This window comes from Adiantum capillus-veneris, chromosome 19 (assembly GCF_014529385.1).
Source record: "Adiantum capillus-veneris isolate H3 chromosome 19, ASM1452938v2, whole genome shotgun sequence".
In the NCBI taxonomy this organism is placed as follows: domain Eukaryota; kingdom Viridiplantae; phylum Streptophyta; class Polypodiopsida; order Polypodiales; family Pteridaceae; genus Adiantum; species Adiantum capillus-veneris.
In genome coordinates this window covers 152,213,432-152,229,136 of record NC_140949.1, presented here as the reverse complement: position 1 = coordinate 152,229,136, position 15,705 = coordinate 152,213,432, and the positions used below count along the sequence as shown (strand labels likewise).

Here is a 15,705-nt window from a genome sequence, read left to right as displayed (position 1 = left end):
ATACTTGTGGAAAGAGTAGTAGAAGCGAGATTCACACATTGCAATCTTCCTATTGATGTCTACGGGGTCGTGGATCGCTTGTTTGGAATGGGCAAAGGAGTAAACCCTACTGCATGAAATTGAACATAGAGCACGAAGTGGTTCCACCAATGAATAGATAAGCATGGCTCTATGCACCATCAACTAAGGGCATGGTCGATGGTATCCTCATACAATGGAGTGCAATGTGCAAAGCTCGTAGCTCAAAGAAGAGGCAATATCAAGGTAATGAAATCCTCAAACTCTCTCTTTGTTGTTATTTCACGAAGAACCAAGTGATGAAATGGTGATCTGATTTCATCCTGAACCGGCTTGAGATATGCTGGTGGTATTTCTAGAACAATTGCAAGGAGTCGACACACTCTCTTATACAAAAATGAGTAGATGTTGAAATTGCACAAGAGCTGGAGAAGCTTGCAATCCTTTGGATGGGAAGCAAGCAACCAGTCAATTGAGGTGGTTGTGTGTTGGTAGTAGCTCCAGTGGCAGCCCTTTATGTGGTGGAGTCACACATTGGTCGTTGATGTGATGCACTATGTAATAAAAAAAGCGTAACTGGTTGTGTTGCAGATTCCAACTTTCGCGGGTGCACACTTTGGGTGCGACCAAGGGGGAGTGTTAATTCCTCCTGGGTGACCCAGCTCTTAGTGGCATTGCATTGTGTTTTGCGTAGAGGACATGTGTCGCATAGGGCAGACTGCAGGGTGGCATACATTTTAGCAAAGCCCTCCAGAATTACCTATGGGATACCCTCTCTGCCACGTTCACTTTTAACACTCTGTGCGTGCCGCCTTGCTTATAATTCCATCGCGCTTCTGGTTCGGAAGGTTTATCAACAAGCTCCAGCATTTCTTAAAGGTACGCTCCATCTGCGCGTGTCTGTCTGTGTTGTCAGAGAGAGAGAGAGAGAGAGAGAGAGAGAGAGAGAGAGAGAGAGAGAGAGAGAGAGAGAGAGAGTGTCTTTACCTGTTTTCAAAGCTTGCTGATCCGTCTCTGTAGACTCCATACCATCATGCACGAGCTTGGTTTCTGTTGATAGGAAGTCGACTTCTTGTTTTCAGGCTCGTAAATTTTGCTTCATTTCATGGGGGGTGTTTGTTGTCTTTGGCCCAAATATCATGCCATTAGCTTTGCAGCTCTCATTGTGCCGGAGGCTTGAGGTGTTCCTTGTGGTTTCCACACTCCCTTCCACCTTTCAAAAAAATTCCAAGAAGAACTATTGTTTTGGAACAACAATTTTTTCTATTAAAAAAAAAATTCAGGTGTGCTTTGGATATTTCAATGGCAGTCTCTGTTGATTGTTGCCTTCTAGAATAGAAAGCTACATTTTTTGTGTATACATATCATCTAAGAAGAGCAGAAGGGCCCATAAACCTTGTTGGGGGGAAGAGGTTCTGTCGAAGTCCAGATTATTAACCTACTTCAGCTCCCTACAGCCTTGTCTGCGTGGTGTGTGCTTGTGTCTCGGCATATTTTTTCACCAACTTTGTTTTTCCCATTGCGAATATAACTGATACCAGAAGGCCTTTGTTGGGGTGGTTTTGGCATCGTGCAGGGTGAAAATCCTTGTTTTGATTACGACAAGCCTTCCAGTCATGTCAACCGACACACCAGATTCTAAAGTAGACTATGTGGCAGATGCTGTGGCCAAGGAACTTGAAGACTTGCCAGCTTCTAGTCATTCCGAGGCTGCTGAGAAACCACCCCATACTCCTTCCATGAATCGCATCTTTAACAGGCAAAGGTCACTGCACGACCTTCTTGGTGGTGGAAAAGGTCAGCAACATTATCTTTGCTTGTTCGGATTGTAATGAATTTAATTCATGGATGGTAGCTACACTTATGGAGGGTGCACGCTTGTAATTCTTAGTCGTCGCGATGAGAGGTTTGAAAATTGGAGGATTGGATTTTTCGTCTCAGCAGGTGATTTGATGGTTTTAAGGTTGTGAGTATTCGCGATGTAGGCATGCAGTCTCTCTCAATTTTAGAGGATAGGCTTGAAATTACGTATATGCCGGGGTATGTATTCAATAGGCTCATCTGTTCTGTATGACAGCTGCCGATGCCTTTCTCTGGAAAAACAAATTGATGTCAGCTGGCATTCTTGGTGGAGCCTCTGTCATCTACTTTGTGTTGGAGCACTCTGGCTATACCTTGCTATCAATTTTGTCAACTTTGCTAATGATTACTTTCGGCACCTTATTCCTCTGGTCTAATGCTGCAGCTCTTTTAAACAGGTAAGAAAATGTTCTTGCATTGTTTCCTGTATGCCAAGTTCAAACCTTTTTTCTGGTTGGATTTATTTCTTTGTTTTGGGGTATTTTAATCTTTTTCCAATCATATTGAAGATTATGCAAATCATCGGTCGTGGTTGGCAGGTCCCCTCCTCCCCTCCCCGATTTCCACCTCTCTGAAGATGAAGCTAGAAGCCTAGCTTTAACACTCCGGGAAGAGATCAACAAGGTTTTAGCTGTTGTGCATGATCTTGCACTAGGAAAGGATTTCAAACTTCTACTGAAGGTGGGTTTTGTGAAATTGCTTCACATCCAATATATATTTAATAGTTGTTTTAGATTAGCGTTTTTTTTTGTTGACCAGGTGGCAGCAGTTTTGTGGGGCTTGTCCGTTGTCGGTGGCTGGTTCCATTTTCTAACTTTGGTGTACCTTGGTAATGAGATTCTGATTACTTATGGAGTATCTCTGCATGCTTTTAGTAAGATGATTGGAGCTTTATGCACTTATTGTCACTTGCATATTACCAATGCATGCGAGTGTAGTTATCCAGTCCCGAACACTGAATTGTTTGCATGTGCGAATTCTTTCATACACATCTTTGTGTGTGAACCATTTTTCTGCATTTCACGCTTTGCACATGCTTATGAGCTATATTGCCAATGAGTGTGATAGATGCACGTATTGCCAATCCATATGATTGTAGCCCACCTTCTATTGTGAACGTACCACCGAATTTTCCATGTGTGCGAATTCTCTGACATCTTCTGTATGTCTTTTCACTTTTCTGCATTTCATGCGTGGTACATACGGCCATGGCATGTTAGTGGCACTTATCTCCTTGCTTTAGAAGAGTTTGTGCATGCCAAATTCTTTCATAGCTCTTGAGTTATTCCTTGCTTCTGCTGCAGCTGTTGTGGTGTCTCATACTATTCCAGCTCTCTACGAAAAATATGAGGATCAAGTAGATTATTATGCAAAAAGAGCATACGAAGAAGCTCATAATCAATATCGGACTATTGATGCAAATTATCTGAGTAAGCTTTCTAAGGGTATTCCAAAAGTGAAGAAAGCGGAGTGAGATTTTAAGTATGCAGTATGCAATGCAAAAAATTAGCAACTATGTAAATAGAGGCGCATCGCGTTTGCTCTCTTGGTGGAATTGTGAGCTCTTGTATTGAATGGACTCCTGGTTGAAAATGTATGATAACTTATCTGTGGCACACCCAACTTTTGTCTATGAGCAAGCAGTTCTTTGACACCTAAATCATTGTTGTTGAGAATAACTGAGAAAAGCATGTTTACCAGAGCGATTGTCGACTCTCTCTCTCTCTCTCTCTCTCATGTCCGCCTGTGGAACATTTTGGTTGAGGTTTTAGTAACCATCTTGTAAGGATAAGAAATATCCTTGGTGGGTTTCTCCTGGTACTGTATGAGGAGGAAGTGATGGGAATTAACATCATGTGTAGACGAAATGTATTCTCTTTGTTTTGTCCCTAGAAATTTTGATAGCCATATGGGTAATGCATACAATTTACGAGTGCGTAGATGGGTGTACAGCGAAAGCTCGTGCCCCCTCTAAGCTCGTGTGCACTAGCTCTATACAAGAACATGCCCAACACACACTAGTAAGAGGTATAATAAGTTATGTGCAGATTAGCCTTGTATCCAGCAGTCTACAATATTATTCAAACTTAGCGTGAGGCGAAGCATGCGTGAAGTTTCACACATGATTAGCAAGGACATGTTAGATGGACCTCTCCCACTGTTATATGTTAAATGCATTTCTTTGTGCAGGTGTTATATTTGGGTTCTTTTGTCATATCTGGGTACAAACTTAAGAGGGGATGATAATGAACAATGTCAAAGAAGGTAGCAATTGTATTTGATTGCCTCATACAGTACTTAGGCGTGTGTACATAGACGAGCACGGAAGACAAATAGTAAACATTAAACATTAAGCATGACTATAATGATGGAAAAAATATCTTTTGCGCTTTGAAACACCCTTTCGAGCGTGGTTCTCTATGTCTATTCAGTGATTAAACTTCATCACTGCACACATTAAATGCTTTTCATCTTCTATTACTTCACAAGCTTTCAATCTTGCAGACCCAATGCTTACATTTGCAACAAAACTATATGCAATGCTCAAATTTTGTAAACCATATACAAATTATTTGAAGCTTGAAAAAAGCATGTTAACTGTTAGTATACATCAATTGAAGCTTATGAGAAGCAATAATGCCACCATGGCTATGAAATGCATAACGATGCATTTTCTTAGAAGAGAGATTTCGCATATGAAATTGGAACATTGATCCTAGGAAGATCTAGGACCATGCCATGTTTTTGCAAAAAAATGAAAATTCATAAAGAAGTGCTTCAGGACATGAAAAATACATTTTTCTTAACCGAAGAAAATAAAGGGAAAATTTGAAATTCTATCGGTTTTCAAGTCAAAATTTGAAGCTTTTGTTGATATTTACACAAACTTGTGTAAATTTGCCGGTTTTCTTCAAGGCAAGCTCAAAATCTAGCCGGGATTTTATGATTTTAGCCGGTTAAAATACACTACTCCGGTTAGTTGATTAGATACCGAGTAGTACACCATCAAACCAACCAACATATTAGGTGAATCTAAGTATATAGTAAGCAATCCCTTGCTAACTAAGCTAGTTAATAAAGAAGGTTTTAGTGCTTCGGTCAAGCTAGAATTAGGTTACAAAGGGATTAACAACCCTTAGTGGAGTTCCCGCCTTGCTTCACTCTCTTTCACCAACTCACATACACACCTTGCTTCACCAACTCCACAATGTTTCAATGCATTTTTGTGTGTAGAAGAGGCCGCCTTTTATAGGCCTAAATGAGTTGTCCTCTCTCACGAAAGACACCTCCTTGTGTAGACAAGTTTGAGTACTCTCACATGCACACGTGTGGCCATCCTTAGGTAGACGAGCCCACTTGAAACTCCTCTATGCGCCCATGTGTAGCCGTAGGCAAGTCTGCCTAAAATTTGTTCACTGGCCAAAGATTTTCGGCTACTAACCATCGATCAACCGTTTCTCGATCACTTTTCGACCACCGTTCGGTCATAACATTCCAACAAAAAGGAATATTCCGTCTGCTTTCGATCGGACGTGAATTATTGGTTTTTCGACGAGTAATTTTGTCTCACGTACGATAGCTTCTCCTCATAAAAGAAGCCTTAAAAATGTGCATTTTTTAGTAAAAAATTATAAGGGATGAATTAAGCTCCGTGCGCTTTTTAGTAAAAAATTACAAGGGATGAATTAAGCTCCGTACTTAACAATGCATGCAGATTGGGGATACCTCTAAGAGCTTGCCTAGGATATGTTCCGCACAATGCATAGAATGCATTAGGAAATCAACACTTGGCTACCCCATTATGAAGTCCAAAATAGTACATGTGTGTAAGAAATGCAGAAAATAAGATCTTGTAGCAAGGAGAGTAGATTTTCGGGCTTCTAAATTTGCTCCGTACCCAGCCACGATCATAAATAAAAACCTCATCACCATGTAAGCTGGAATATGTGCACTTTGGCTTCTCCTCATATGGGGGGCCTTACAAACTGTGCAACCTACATTGTGGTGGGCAAAAATAAAATGATAGGTGGGCATTGTAAGTATACTAACAACGTGCTCTTTTCAATGATTGATGGTCATGCCAAAGTTGACGATGAGAAAACGTAGAGACCAAGGGCAGAGAGAGAGAGAGAGAGAGAGAGAGAGAGAGAGAGAGAGAGAGAGAGAGTCTCTTGAACCAATCAACCTTGGTAATGAATAACTAAATGTGTAATACAATGGAGGCAAGGGGTTGCATATATAGCAACCTCGCTAAATTGCCCTACCCACATTTTGACAAATAAGTAAAATAAATATCTAAAGCCAAAACAGATAATGGGACCACATTGGGCAATTCACTTGAGATGCCAAAACTCTTAACATCCTCTCTACAGCTCATAGTGGACTTAAATAGTGAGACCAAGTCGATGAAGAAGCTACCATGGACACCCAACCAAGATCGGACATGCTAGATACACCTCGGATTTGCTACCCTTAACTTTGTACCTTAGAAGAATTCCATCTTGAGCATCAATTGCCTTTTTTAGGAAATTTGAACTGTAGACCACACTACGTCTAAGAATCCCCATTTGTGAACTCTGAACACATCACGTCCAAAAAATAATACTCCAAGATAATGAGCTGCGGAACATATCCTGTCCATGATCCGACCAACAACAATGGATTGGTGTACTCATCCACAGTGTTTTAGATACGTTTGATTGCTTCCCTGCCATATGCATGTGCCTTAAACTCTGACCTACGGGTTCAAACACCGATAACTTGAACTCCCAACACAAGGGTCCAAATTAATTATATAGCACACTTCTTACCCCACTCTGCTACTCACAAGCCTCTCTTTGGCTAAAACTAGTGGCAACAGTTTCCCTCTGACTAGAAAATTTGGTACCATGGCCATTGTGACGCCACCACATGTGCCATACCGATCTCCTCTGTCAAATCTTTATTACCGTTATCTCTATCCAGCTTACCTTGTCTTTGTCTCTTTGTGAGTTCCTGCTTTTGTCTTTGGCTTCAAACTCCAGAGCCAAACAAAGCGTCGTGTCGCATTTATACCATTGGTGGTTGGACCTCCTAGGTACCGAGGCAGCTAATTGAGTATTGGTATTATTGTCCTTGTCAAGCGTGCCTTTGTCTCTATCCTCTAACAAACTTGCCCATTTTCTTTTGGCTTCACAATCTTGAGACAAACAATTTTTTGATTTCGTTGAGAATTGTGGTTGAGCATAGGCCGCTAACGGGGAACTACTTGATCCATTTTCCAAAGCCATTGGTTGCTCTTGGTTTGCTTTTGCCTCTCGAAGCCACCAAAACTTGGCACAAGATCTGCCTTAAATAACGTTCGAGGAGCACCCTCGCATTTCATCCCTTTATACTCTCACTTACAAAGCTTCTAGTATACCTTTCAAAACGCTAATGGTCTTTGATGAAAACTCTCTCTCTCTCTCTCTCTCTCTGTGCGCGCGCGCACACGTGCACGTGCGCTTCATTTGATGTCTCTTCTCCTGGTTGATAAATATCTTAAACCAAATTAATGGTATCAAATAATAGAACTTGTCGATTTTTTTTCCATTTGAGAAGTGTTGAAATGGCAATGATAGTTCCTTGCCATTAAAAAAGAAAACACATTTTCACTTAACGTGGAATCTCAGAAGATTGGCATTTGAACTTGAAGGTTGCGACTTCTCGCAGCAAATGTCTCTCTCTCTCTCTCTCACACTCACTCAGAGATCGTGGGTCTGCTTTGTCAGAATGAAAAAGTTCAGAAAATCCAGGAGTAAGAAGCGCGGTCCTAATCGGGAGCTTCGGGCTTTTCCGGCTAATGAGTGTGAGTACTCTTCTTCTTCTTCTCTCCATTACTGCTGCTTACTTGTGATAGATCCACAGGAAGGCACCATGATACATCGATGAGAACTTCGAAGAGAACATATCTTCTAAGGCACAAATCATGCCGTCAGATAACCCCAAGTTGTAACCATGGACCGATTATGTCTTCTTCTTTGCTTATGAATGTCAGTTTCTTTATCTTGCACAAGAAAATATAGAAATTTTTTCATGTAGGAAAACTGAGTCTTTGTCAACAATGCATAACATCATGCATGAGCTTCTGCTCGAGAGGCACCGCAAACCTAGCTAGGTACGATTGGGGGCAGGGGACCGCCAGCCCGGCCAGCTGGCGGTCCCCTGCCCCAATCGTACCTAGCTAGGTATGCGGTGCCTCCCTCACAAAAGCTCATGATGTTGAGGTAAGTCACAATGTGGGAATTATTGTGAGAATTTGTTCAAAACTTCTTGTGTTGGGAGGAGTCCAAGAAGGCAGACCAGACCTATTTCGCTTGGTCTGACTGCAGCTTTGATTACAATTTTTTGGAAAGTGATGCAAGCTTCATGTTGGAAACATAGTCTGTTCAAACAAGACTGTGATGCAGTAGTAACATTGTTTTGGTGAACTCAAATTTGGTCTGCAAACCCTCTATGCGGGTCTGGACTTATACACCATTCTCATAGTGGCTGGTGTATCCAATCACAGGCGAGATTAAGGGACTGCATTGCCTCGCTTCTCACAATCGGGGATGACCGGCTACATTACTGCTGCCTCTTTCTTTCACATGTGATTCTTCTATGTAGAACTTAAACTTGAAGAGTGAATGATAGCACGCATCTCTTTCACTAAATTTGTGGTTGGATCTGCTCTTTTCGACAGTGACCGATATGATGTATGGATATGGAGACTATGAAAAAGTAAGCACTCTTTTTCTGCCTTCTCTCTCTCTCTCTCACACACACACACACAAGTGGGAAACCTCAAAGTGAGGAAACCCACAATAAAGAAGTACAAAAGACGGAGCATTTTGATGCTTCGAAACACACACACACACACACACACACACACACACACACGGGGCGCACACGAGCGTAAAGTTCACCCACTTGCACCGAAAAGTGCAATACGCAAGATGACATGCAGGCACCAAAAAACACTAAAAGGGGTGCAATGCACATGTAACATGGAGACTTGTTTATCCTGCCATGCATATGGGAAGCCAGCCAAGCAATTCTACCAGATTTTTCTGTGCTCTTTCCAACCCTGGTGCGACATCTGCGGTTTTTAAAAGGAGATAACCATATGTAGTGAAAGATGTAGACTGAGATAGTCATCATTAAAGGTGGAAAGATGCAGAATATGCTACATTCTTTGCTATCCTACATCTTCCGAAATGCAGTTGGTTGGTTTGAGTCGACTAGTTAAGGTTTTTGCAACGATTGTCAGATGCAGATGTGGGTTGGTATTGCACAGACATTTTTTTGGAGATTCAAGCTGGCAAATCATTCAAGGGGATAAAGCCTGGGCTGATGGCATCTTTTTCCTGTCGTTCTTCTGCTTGTCCTTCCAAATGCGGGAGAAATTGTGTAAAGTTTCATGTGATGGTGTGCGACTCAGCATGCAACTGTATTGTTGCAGCCACTTCTTGACACAATGTTGCTAGTTGAAGACATGGTGATTGACTTCGTAACTGTGATGGTGAGCCGCTTGCATACATTGTATTTTTGCATGTTCAAACCATGGCATGTGACTGCATGTGTTGATCGAAGATTTTGAATTTCTTACTTGTGTCTTATGAAAGATTCATAAGACACTCGACGTTGCTCAGTCAAGAAGAGGAAAGCTTTCAATGGATGACTTAATGTTTCTCATCAGAAAGGTACATAGCTATGTAAACAATCGTAGAGTGTCGACGGTACAAGCGATTATGTCTCTGAGGTTGTTTTTGCTTTCTGAATTGGTTGTGATTGCATGTTTGTGGCCTATTGCATGCTTGCTATTTAGTCTGACGGAATGAAATTATTTATTTGATGCCTACAAATACCCAAGTGCAAAGAGTCTTGTGCCGTTAATTTGGGAGTTAGGATTAAAACCGATGTTTCTTTACAATCTCCTTAGAAAATTGTGTACATTTGAGAGGGCATTTGTTGCTTGATATGCATGTGGCAGTACCACAAGAAGATATATAAATTTTCTCATGTAGGAAAACTGAGTCTTTGTCAGTGTTTTTCATACAATGCATAACATCATGAGCTTCTGCTCGAGAGGCACCGCATACCGAGCTAGGAACGATTGGGGGTAGGGGACCACCGGCCCCCCCACCGGGTCGGCGGTCCCTGTCCCAATCGTACTTAGCTAGGTATGCGGTGCCTCCCTCACAAAAGCTCATGATGTTGAGGTAAGTCACAATGTGGGAATTATTGTGAGAATTTGTCCAAAACTTCTTGTGTATTGCTTGCCATGGAAAAACTAAAGAAGTGAGAGAATGCAGGATGAGACGAGGGTTGCTCGGGCAAAAGAAATGCTTAGAAGGCTACGATCGCAAGAACGATTCATCAGGGACATTAGGATAGCCAGCAAGCGAGATGGCAAGCGACGTCAAATTCTCTAGTAGCACTAACTTTTTTGCATGTAGTGCTTGTGGGACAAAATTGTGTAAGGTCAACAATCTTGAGAATCGTAGACTTCTTCGATTGGGCTTTCTTCAATCATGGAAATTCAAGGTACACTGTGCTTTATTTGCTTTTCGGCCCCTTTGCTATACTTCCCTAGTTAGAAAAAACTCAGGGTCTAGTGTATTTTAACCAGTTGACATTATAAAATCCCGAATAGATTTTGAGCTTGCCCTTGAGAAAACCGATAAATTTACACAAGTGTTAGTGTAATTACCGGCAAAAGCTTCAACTTTTGACCTAAAAATCGGAAGAATTTCAAGTTTTCCCTTATTTTGATCGGTTAGGAAAAATGTATTTTTCTAGCCCTGCTGCATACTGTCTTGATCATCGAGTTGTTAGCCCGTCATAGGCAAGGGCCTATGGGATGTTTCTTAATAGCATGTCACATCTCTCTTTTCCTTTTTTTTCTTTGAAACTCTCTCTCTCTCAAACACACACACACACACACACACACGCACACACACAAACACACAGTCTCCAAAAATGGTGACTTTTTGGCCAAAGAAAGGACTTTGTGAAGGGGATAAATTTATTTGCATAAGACCAAAATGGTGATGAGTTTTTCTATGTGAGTTGAGAAGACGATTAATTTCATACGAGTTAAAATGTTCTTTCTTGTTTCACGACTGATAATGGAAGGGTTTCCCCTTCCATTTTAATTGTGAAGATAATTTCCCTCAATATCATGCAACTTTCATTGCATAATTAGATTGATTTACTTCACATGCAATTAAGGTCAATTTCCTAAAGTCACATAACATACAATGCTCTGATTTCTCATGAGGTCTCTCGAGTGTTTTGGGGGGGGGGGGGGGGGGGGGGTTGGGGAGGGAGAAGAGGGGGAGAATTTTTTCGCTTTCAACATCTTATATGCAATAATGTTTTACGTATCAAAGCTTGAAACTTTACTTTTTGATCGACTTATTGTGATGGCAACCTATAGGTAGGTTTTTTCAAAAAGTTCATTCTACTTGATAGAATCTTTCATGTGCATAGGAGTTGTGTGATTTGTGTGACATTCAGTCCGTGATTTTGCATGGAAGAGGTGGTGACGAAGCATGGAAGAAGCGGCAAAGCAAATGTATTTGCTAGTGATGAACAAACTTTGACGTGGGTATGCATGTGTGAGTCAAAGGAATTCATGGCCTAGAGTAAGCCGGTCAGGCGATGGGAAGTGGATTGTGATTGCTGCTTGGTTGTGCTTTGTTCTAAGAGGGTCCCATGCTTGTTGAGCTATGGTTCTGCTAGGTCATACTCTAATGAGATGCATGTAAATAAGTCAATGGTCTGTTGGTTGTTCACTCGCATGCAAGGAGTTGGACATTGACTTGTTAGAGTTTTGGCATCTCAAGTGAACTGCCCAATGTGGTCCCATTATTTATTTTGGCTTTTAAGTATTATTTGTCAAAGTTTGGGTAGGGCAATTTATTGAGGTTGCTATATATGCAACCCTTTGTCTCCATTGTATTACACATTCAATTATTCATTGCCAAGGTTGATTGGTTCAGGAGACTCTCTCTCTCTCTCTCTCTCTCTCTCTCTCTCTCTCTCTCTCTCTATGGTCTCTACACTTCCGCATTGTTGACTTTGACATGGTATCAGAGCTAATGGATACTTGATCAAGGAAGAGAGGATCGTGGGAAGGAGGTGAAGAGGAGCGGCACTTGGAAACGCTCAAAAGGATTAGCATTTTGTTAGTTGCGTTTTGAAAGGCAGGTTGGCAAGTTGGTGCATCAAAATTTCTTGCAGGGCTTGAAGGGGCAGTGCTGCAAGGGCTCAACTAGCGTCAACATGCTCCCACCCCTCTTTACCTTGATTATGTAGAAGCGTTTTGGGGAACCTTGCAAGGAGAGCTGTGCCACCTGGCAGCAGCTCATTGGGGTTTACATTAAAGGCAAAAAGAAAAGAGAGCGAGCAAGCGAGCGAGCTACTGCTAAGGAGTAGCAAAAGCGATGGCAGTGCCACAAAGCATGTCTTGAGACTTGCGCAAGACGAAATGCTGATGCAGGGCCACAAATCTTACCAAGGCAGCATGAAACATTTGCGACAGTGGGTTACTTGAAAATAACACATACTTAGCCAACACGTTAGTCAGTATGTATGTCAAGCCTGGTGTACTTGTCCGAGCAGCACAAGTCCTTGATGAGATGTTGTCCTTGGCACTGCTCGATATGTATGCCAAATGTGGTGCACTTCAAAAGCAGCTTGAGGAGCTTATTGTTTGAAACGGCGTCTCTTGGAATGCAATGATTGTGGGATACCCACAACAGGAGCAGGGACAAAGAGCTCTAGGTTGTTTTCAGCAGATGTGAAGTGCTGGCCTTTGTCTAGATGAATCACCTACGCGTGCATCTTGAAGGTATGCAGGGCCAGGTAGCTCTGGGCTGTTTTCAGCAGATGCAAAGAGAGAATATGCAATCACCTACACGTGCAACTTTAAGGCATTTGGCATCATGCAAGATGTTGGTATCGGCAAAAGAGTTTACGATGATATTGTTATTCAGGGGCTGTTGACAGAAAACTTTGTGCTTGGCACTGCCTTGGTCGGCATGCGACAGGTGTACTTCATAAAGCACAAAAAGTGCTTTCTGTCTGGAATGCTGTCTATTGGAATGCACTGATCGCGGGATATGCCCAACAGAGGCAGTGCCAAGAAGCTATGGGCTGTTTTTATCAGGTATAAAGAGAGAGTAGCTATCCAAATGCAAACGCATACTCTTGTATTTTGAAGGCATGTGGCATTAGGCAAGATGCTGATATGGGCAAAGGAATTACATGATATTGTTAGCCAGGGGATGTAGAAAAGAAACGTTGTTACTTGGCACTACCTTGGTTGACATGTATGCCAGATGTGTTGTAATTCATAAAGCACTCTTTGTATGAGCACGGACACTTACACACACACACACACACACACACACACACACACACACACTCGATTCTCTCTATGCAGCACTAGTTTCGTTTTCTCAGGGTAGAGCAATATCCACCACACAAGCAAACATAGAGAGGAAGAGATGAGTCTTTCTTTTGTGAGCTCACTTAAAGACTGCGCTAAGAACAAGGATTTGTACCAAGGCAGCAGGATACATGCTGATATTTGTGATAGTGGGTTACTTGAAAAAAACACATACTTAGTCAACACGTTAGTTAGTATGTACGTCAAGCGTGGTGGACTTGTCTAAGCGCACCAAGTCCTTGACGAGCTTTGGGCTGTTTTCAGCAGATGGGAAGCAAGGGCCTTACTCCAACTGCTATCACCTACGCGTGCATCTTGAAGGCATGTGGCTCTATGCAATATGCTATTGAACAGAGAAATCGTGCACTGATTGCCAGATACAACAGGAGCAGGGCTAGAAAGCTCTCAGCTGATTTCAGAAAATGCAAGGTGAGGGCCTCTGTCCATATGCACTCACCTATGCAAGCATCTTGAAGGCATACGACTCTGTGAAAGATCCTGATATGGGCTTAAAAATTCATTTTGATATTGTTAGTCAGGGGCTGTTGTCTAATGTTGTCTTTTAGAGTTCATTGATTTTGGGATACGTGCAATAGCAACAAGCCAGAGGGCTTAAGGCTGTTTCAACAGATGCAAAGAGGGTATCTCTCTAGATGCAATCACATACGAGTGCAGCTTGAAGGCATGTGGCTCTACGCGAGATGCTGATATGAGCTTCAAAAATCATGTTGATATTGTTAGCCAGAGGCTGCTGAAAAACGATGTGCTTGGCAATGCCTTGGTTGACATGTCTGCTAAATGTGGTGCACTTTAGAGAGCACAAAAAGTGCTCGAGGAGCTTCCTGTCCGGAATATGGACTCTTGGAATGCACTGATTGCAGGATTTACCCCAGAGGGGCAGTGCACAAAGCTCTTGTCTGTTTTCAACAGATGCGAAGTGAGGGTCTCTTGGCATTGCCTTGGTAAATATGTATGCTAAATGTGGTGCACTTCAAAAATTCACTCTAATATTGTTAGTTTGGGGTTGTTTCAAAAAAATGTCGTGCTTGGCAATGCCTTGGTTGATATGTATGCCAAATTTGGTGCACTTTAGAAAGCATAGAAAGTGCTTGAGGAGCTTCCTGTCCAGAATGTCCGCTCTTATAGTTCATTGATTGCGGGATATGCGCAACAGGAGCAGGTCCAGAAATCTCTAGGTTGTTTTCAGCGGATGCAAATTGAGGGCCTCTCCCTTGATGTAATCACTTACGCGCCTCTCTCTTGATGCAATCGCTTACGCGCCTCTCCTGATGCAATCACATGTGTGTGCATCTTGAAGGCATATGGCTCTACGCAGATGCTGATATGGGCATAAAATTCATGCTGATACTCTTAGTCAGGGGTTGCCAAAATAAGATGTGAGAGAGCTTACTATTTGGAGTGGCGTCTCTTGGAATGCACTGATTGTAGGTTACTTGAAAAGAACGCATTCTTGGGGAACATGTTGGTCAGTATGTGCGGTGCACCTGTTATGGCGCAACAAGTCTTGTGCGGGATGTTTTTTGATTATAGGATATGTCCAACAGGGGTAGGGCTAGATATGCCCAATAGGGGCAGGGTCAGGAAACAAGTATTTCTTTTGTGAGATCACTTGAAGACTGTGCTAAGAAGAAGGATTTGTACCAAGGGAGTAAAATTCAGGGTGATATTTGCGATAGTGGATTACTTGAAAAGAGCACATACTTGGGGAACATGTTGGTCAGTATGTATGCCAAGTGCAGTGCACCTGTCATTGTGCAACAAGTCATTGATAAGATTCATGTGCAGGATGTTGTGTCTGATTGCAAGATATGCCCAACAAGGGAAGGGCCAAGAAACGAGTATTTCTTTTGTGAGCTCACTTAAAGACTGTGCTAAGAAGAAGGATGTTTACCAAGGTAGTAGGATAGTGGGTTACTTGAAAAGAATGCATACTTGGGGAACATGTTTGTCAGTATGTATGTCAAGTGCGGTGCATCTGTCATGGTGCAACAAGTCTTTGACGAGCATCCTATGCGGGATGTTGTCTCTGATTGCAGGATATGCCCAACAGGGACAGGGCCATGAAAAGAGTAGTTCTTTTGTGAGATGATAGATCACTTACACATTGTGCTGAGAAGAAGGATTTGTACCAAGGCAGTAAATTCATGGTACTATTTGCAATAGTGGATTACTCGAAAAGACATTTACTTGGGGAACATGTTGGTCTGTGCACCACTCATGGTGCAAGAAGTCTTTAACGAGATTCCTATGCAGGATGTCGTCTCCAATTGCAGGATATGCTCTATAGGGCCAGGGCCAGGAAACAAGTATTTCTTTTGTGAGCTCACTTAAAGACTGCTGAGAAGAAG

The 15,705-nt window shown here is 42.2% G+C and overlaps 2 protein-coding genes across 4 annotated transcripts; both read left to right on the top strand.

Moving 5' to 3' along the window:
- Positions 1–742: 742 nt before the first annotated feature.
- On the top strand, positions 743–3,578 carry LOC147435092 (reticulon-like protein B5). 2 transcript variants are annotated; one of them, XM_086490088.1, is made up of 6 exons: positions 743–897; positions 1,595–1,815; positions 2,096–2,276; positions 2,418–2,559; positions 2,638–2,707; positions 3,183–3,578. In XM_086490088.1, the coding sequence occupies exons 2-6, from the start codon at positions 1,635–1,637 to the stop codon at positions 3,350–3,352; spliced, it is 744 nt and encodes a 247-aa protein (XP_086346214.1). In that variant the 5' UTR covers positions 743–897; positions 1,595–1,634; the 3' UTR covers positions 3,353–3,578. The 2 variants fall into 2 exon arrangements, with proteins under 2 accessions (XP_086346214.1, XP_086346215.1); XM_086490089.1 differs by lacking the exon at positions 743–897 and adding an exon at positions 1,001–1,488.
- A 3,902-nt stretch (positions 3,579–7,480) lies between these two features.
- LOC147435091 (uncharacterized) lies at positions 7,481–10,647 on the top strand. Of its 2 annotated transcripts, XM_086491442.1 has the most exons (5): positions 7,481–7,705; positions 8,582–8,619; positions 9,149–9,400; positions 9,504–9,581; positions 10,194–10,647. In XM_086491442.1, exons 3-5 carry the CDS (start codon positions 9,356–9,358, stop codon positions 10,311–10,313), a joined length of 243 nt encoding a protein of 80 aa, XP_086347568.1. In that variant the 5' UTR covers positions 7,481–7,705; positions 8,582–8,619; positions 9,149–9,355; the 3' UTR covers positions 10,314–10,647. The 2 variants fall into 2 exon arrangements, with proteins under 2 accessions (XP_086347568.1, XP_086347567.1); XM_086491441.1 differs by lacking the exons at positions 9,149–9,400; positions 9,504–9,581 and having other exon boundaries at positions 7,482–7,705.
- The last annotated feature ends 5,058 nt before the right edge of the window (positions 10,648–15,705 follow it).